This window comes from Sinohyriopsis cumingii, chromosome 1 (genome assembly GCF_028554795.1).
Source record: "Sinohyriopsis cumingii isolate HCF-2022 chromosome 1, ASM2855479v2, whole genome shotgun sequence".
Taxonomy (NCBI): Eukaryota; Metazoa; Mollusca; class Bivalvia; order Unionida; family Unionidae; genus Sinohyriopsis; species Sinohyriopsis cumingii.
This window is the reverse complement of record NC_142961.1, coordinates 154,515,263-154,521,262: the sequence shown is the minus strand read 5'-3', so window position 1 is coordinate 154,521,262 and position 6,000 is coordinate 154,515,263. Positions and strand designations below refer to the sequence as shown.

The 6,000-nt window shown below is 33.4% G+C and overlaps 1 protein-coding gene across 1 annotated transcript in view; it reads left to right on the top strand.

Annotated features, from left to right (window-relative positions):
- The first annotated feature begins 4,178 nt into the window (after positions 1-4,178).
- The window catches only part of LOC149808194 (uncharacterized), a 44,910-nt gene continuing 43,088 nt past the window's right edge, over positions 4,179-6,000 (top strand). The window contains exon 1 of the mRNA XM_089974532.1: positions 4,179-4,326. Within this exon, the coding sequence (XP_089830658.1) occupies positions 4,254-4,326 (73 nt within the window). The 5' untranslated portion in view covers positions 4,179-4,253. The remainder of the gene's footprint in view (positions 4,327-6,000) is intronic.

The window sequence follows — 6,000 nt, the reverse complement described above, 5'->3', positions numbered from 1 at the left end:
ATGTGATTATTATGTCCTTCACCATTGCTTTTACGTCATCGCTTCCGATCACTAAGTCAGTCGTGTCAACGTCAGCATGTTTAACTTTAAGATGAAAACAAATCTGAATATTATTCAGAGTCATGAATAAATATCGGGCCAGTAAATAATGGAGCTTCGCCTGTATCAGTCCCTACCCACCAAGACAATTTATCCCCTATGTGAACGTTGTTTGTTGTTTACTTTTAATTTTGACTTCACACACGTAAGTACACGCGTCACGCGAGTGATCCAGTCATGGTGGGTAGAATCTCATCCACATGGAAACGACACAAAGAGGGCCAACAGACAACGCTCACACAGGGGCTAAATAGACATAGTGGGTAGTGACGAGGACGAGTGGAAAAGCCACAAAGATGACAAGTGCGGTAAACCCGTAGTTTCATACTACTCGTATTCACAATCGATTGTTTATATAGAGTCATAGCCACGTGCATGTCGCATAAACTGAATGTTGTGTCTAAATTAAGGAACGTCTGTCCTGTACAGCATAGTTTTTCTAAAGTCCGTCAGTTGTTCATCAGTATACAAAATAATATAGAGTGAGTGGCCTAACTTTTATCCTATAAAGGGATGGTTCCTGCTTACTATGTTTTCATTTTCTGTTGCATTATCTGCAATACGTCTTATGTTACTACTGATATGTTTGTTTTCCTTTTGTCTCTGTATTTTGTTTCTCTAACTTCTTTGATACTTCTCTGACCACTTAATTCGAAGCACTTCTTTTGGAGTCTTTGAAGAACAATGCAAGGTTTATTTGTTGTAAGAACTTAAGACATTTACGAATATATGAGGCGTAAGTATTCTTCACAGCTGTGTTTACAGTTTTCATGGGGAGCTACAACTGGAAATGTACCTATATGTTCATGTAAAGACAGATTGCCATCAGAGGTTAACCATGTAATTCGTTTCAGAGAAGTGTAGTAGATTTGATTTATTATTATAAAGTTATATATATATATATATATATATATATATATATATATATATATATATATATATATATATATATATATATATATATATATATATATATATATATATATATATATATATATTATTTTATTTAATTGTTTTCTGAATTTTAAATGTTTTTATTTTATTTCATTATATGTTATTGTAATGTAATATTGTTTATTGGACTTAATTTTTTTTTAAAAGAATTAAGTTCAGTTCTGTTTGACCTGACTTTTTAAAATTTTCATTTGGGAAATACTTAATAATAGAAACACTGTATCATTTTTTCTGAACCAGTTACAGTTTTAGCAAACAACTTTTTTAATAATTTTTTAATTCTTTCTCAGAGTAAGAATTATAATGTTGAGTCAAGGCCATACGTGGATTACGTGATATTTATCATGTAACAAACTTCAATTTCTAGAAGGTTGACCCCCCATCCGGGCATCTGTTTTGCGTCTTAGAATTATTACTAATGTTTTGAGAAAGAATAGTCAATTGTGCATTAACGCTTGAGACGTTAAGGTGTTTTGTGTTGTGTCCAGTTTGGGCTTATTATTTTATTTTCTTCAAATTATTTTGAATTTAAATGATTCTTTTCCATGGAAATACTAGTGCTCTAAATTAATTCTTGGACAAGGGCATTTATCGAAATTTATACAGAATTAAAAAACCGGAGTAATATTTTATGTGATTCAACAAAAAAAATGAGATTGTTGACACTGCAGCAGTTCTCAGGTTACAACAGACGCCATGTTCTTCCATTTTGAATTTCATCGGGATTCGAACTCAGATTCATTCACGTCGTTTTATTACTATGACTTCTATTTTTTAATTCTTGGATTAAGTTTGGATTAGGTTCGTAAAACCGTAAGTTCTTTCTTGTCATTTTTCACTTGATATTATAGGGAAATAAATTATTTTTAAAATTTTACTAAGCCTGTTGTCTTCACTCTTTTTCTGTTACTTTTTGTAAGAGCCTAGGCTCGTAACAATATATTGTCATGAGAGAATCGTTCGGGAAGAGGAGCATGTTTTTTTTTTATTTAAAAAAAACTAATTGTTCCGTACACTCCACTTCTGAGAAATGTTTTCTTCATTCTCCATTTGATGAAATCAGGTAATAGTTGGAGCTTAGGTACCTTTTGACCCATCCCAAGCTCCACAGTCATCTGGAAAATTGCATCTATGTTTATTTGATTTTTGGGGTTACATGGGTTTCATTTTTTACCAAAAAGTAAACATCTTCATTTAGGATCGTACGTATGATGTGATGTTTGACAACAAAGTAAAATTTTAACAGTTATGCCCGTGAATGTTCCGTTAGAATGTCCAATTGCAGGGCTAGTTTCTAGATTGGTCCATTTGACAGAATCAGAAGAAATGTTTTGGGAATTCGTATCCATACTCTCAACAACGTGTGGATGATGAATCGTCAATAACTTTATTCATCCTGTGTGAGGATTTTGTTCCATTGCAGTATTGTGGATATCAATAGACGAAAACACAACTTTGTAATTTACTGTTGTGGATATCAATAGACGAAAACACGACTTTGTAATTTACTGTTGTGGATATCAATAGACGAAAACATGACTTTGTAATTTACTGTTGTGGATATCAATAGACGAAAACACGACTTTGTAATTTACTGTTGTGGATATCAATAGACGAAAACACGACTTTGTAATTTACTGTTGTGGATATCAATAGACGAAAACACGACTTTGTAATTTACTGGTTGCTCCCTAAAAGAAGAATCAGTATCTATGTCGGTGGATCACGATGATGCACATAACTTTTTCTTACACGATGATGCACATAACTTTTTTTTACACGATGATGCACATAACTTTTTTTTACACGATGATGCACATAACTTTTTGTTACACGAGGATACACATAACTTTTTTTTACACGATGATGCACATAACTTTTTCTTACACGATGATACACATAAGCTTTTCTTACACGATGATGCACATAACTTTTTCTTACACGATGATGCACATAACTTTTTCTTACACGATGATGCACATAACTTTTTCTTACACGATGATGCACATAACTTTTTTTTACACGATGATACACATAACTTTTTCTTACACGATGATACACATAACTTTTTTTTTACACGAGGATACACATAACTTTTTCTTACACGATGATACACATAAGCTTTTCTTACACGATGATACACATAATTTTTTCTTACACGAGGATACACATAACTTTTTGTTACACGAGGATACACATAACTTTTTCTTACACGATGATACACATAAGCTTTTCTTACACGATGATACACATAATTTTTTCTTACACGAGGATACACATAACTTTTTCTTACACGATGATACACATAACTTTTTCTTACACGATGAAACACATAACTTTTTCTTACACGATGATACACATAACTTTTTTTTACACGAGGATACACATAACTTTTTCCTACACGAGGATACACATAACTTTTACTTACACAATGATACACATACTTTTTTCTTACACGAGGATACACATAACTTTTTCTTACACGATGATACACATATTTTTTCTTACAAGAGGATACACATAACCTTTTCTTACACGAGGATACACATAACTTTTTCTTACACGATGATACACATAACTTTTTCTCACACGAGGATACACATAACTTTTTCTTACACGATGATGCACATAACTTTTTCTTACACGAGGATACACATTACTTTTTGTTACACGAGGATACACAACTTTTTCTTACACGATGATACACATAACTTTTTCTTCTTTTTTGTGAGTTTGTCATGAAGTGGTTGTTTGTTGTCGAGCGTGAATTACATCCGAATTCACATTACATAGATAACAGAGAGAGAGAGAGAGAGAGAGAGAGAGAGAGAGAGAGTTTCTTAAATTCGTTCAGGCAAATAGATATTGGGATAGGTATGAGAGCGTTCAACGACTATAAACGAAATTCGTAACTATGAAATTTTACTGTAACTATAACATAATTAAATTATGTTTTGGATCAGATTGTACTACTTCGAGATTAATTATAATTTAAAAATGTCAGAAAAGAATAAAATAGTAAGTATTTTCGACTATTAATAATTTATTTTGTTCCGGCGTTTTCGGTTTGTTCCGGAATTCACAGTTTGTTCCTGATTATTCTGGTAACTAATTGGAATGCTTTATTCCGGTTCCGGCATGCTGTGAAATCGTGGTGGCACGTTAACTCTGACAAATTGGGGTTCCGTTCACAAACAGTCATGGCGAAAACAGACAAGAAGAAAACCAGGGTCAAAGAGGGGATAAATAAGGCTGGCCATAGCATGAATCCAGGTATAGTTTTGCACCGAGGTCAACACAAGAGTGCAGATGTATTCATCACAGCTTTAAGTTCAATTTCTTTCTCTGTACTATTATTGGTAGTCACAGGAGTCTGACTTTTTATCAATAAAGTACGATGAAATCTCTGACAACACGAAATCATTTTATCGGTAGCTATGCGCAAGGTATTTTGAAAAACGCGTTTTCAAGCTGTAACAATAACTTCTTTGGATCACAGGTGCTTGACGCGAGCTTGATGTTGAGGGAGAAAAAAATACAATAATTTGAAGGGAAAAAAAAGTAATACAGAGTGACAAAAATACATTAGATTACCCCCATGACCCGTTCTGACATATGGCCCTCTCTATCATAATATATGAGAGAAGGTATGTAACTTCTAAATACTTCGTTCATCCCATGTCCCTAGATTTCCTTCTTCTATATCCGTCTTTAAAGGCACACGTTCATATTAAATGGCTTGTTTTACCCTAGTCCTACATGTAAGACATAGCACATATTGATTTTGTTGCCCACAACATAAATATCAGCATCAGTTAGGACTAATTTTACCCTAGTACTAATATTAGTACCTTTACTCGTACCTCGTGGACAGGGTACTAACATGAGCATATACGTGTTAATGGAGCAAGCCAGGTGTGAATCACACCCGGCGCTCTTTTAGCCTAATAATAACACTTTAAACATATTCCTTGTATATAATCCAATAAATAGAGTAGTCCTCTTATTTAATACCGGAAGTATCGAAAATCATTGTAGAAATAGTTGTAAAATCTTGTTTACTTTTTTCAGCCGATATTTTCGTTTAGATCGTCCGCCGTGTTATTTCAAATAATGATTACTTCCGTTCTCAGCCTCGTTTGTTTGTGTGCCATATAAGGACATTGACGCCTTATTTGGAAATGTAAACAAATCGTAGTAAAAATTTGGCGCCGTTTGGGTCAGAAATTCTGTGCATTAAAAGTAAATATGGTTTATTGGCAACTTTGAAATTCAACCAAGAAGCGATTATTCGCACTTGATTCGCACTTGATTGATAAAAATATAGCGTAGAATATCCAAAATATGTTTTGGCAAGCCTTACATAGAAAAGGGGTCACGGCGAGAGTCTCGCGTTATTTGTCATGGCGGACAGGATAAGGTTAGAGTAACCATGCCAATTTATTTTATCGTGTAAGGGCTTAATAAATTCAAAATAAGCCAAACTTTTTTCACAACATGATTATACTTATGTAGTTGATTTCTACACTGTTTGTTTTTCTGACTTTAGTGATGATTTTTTTTGCTCCATTACATGATATGGGATTAGTTCGTAGCCTCAACCACAACAAATCAAGTTGAGGCTACGACTTCGTAGCTAATTTTACCCCTGAGATATCTTGATTCATCAAGCCATCATTGGCTGCCATCTTGAAATTTCAACTTCCTGTTTGCACATATAAAAACAAACTCGATTGCAATCAAGAGAAGTTCAAACACTTTACAGCCAATACAAATAAAATCTTTTAAGGTATATGTCGTTTATTGATTGTGCTTCAAAACCATGATAATATTAAATCGGTGCAGGAGCTATTACCATGGAATTAAAGTTTCTGAAATTTTTAAAACAATCATACTTCTAAATTCCAGCACCCTTTTGGAACTTATTGTGACTGCTTTATGAGTTTA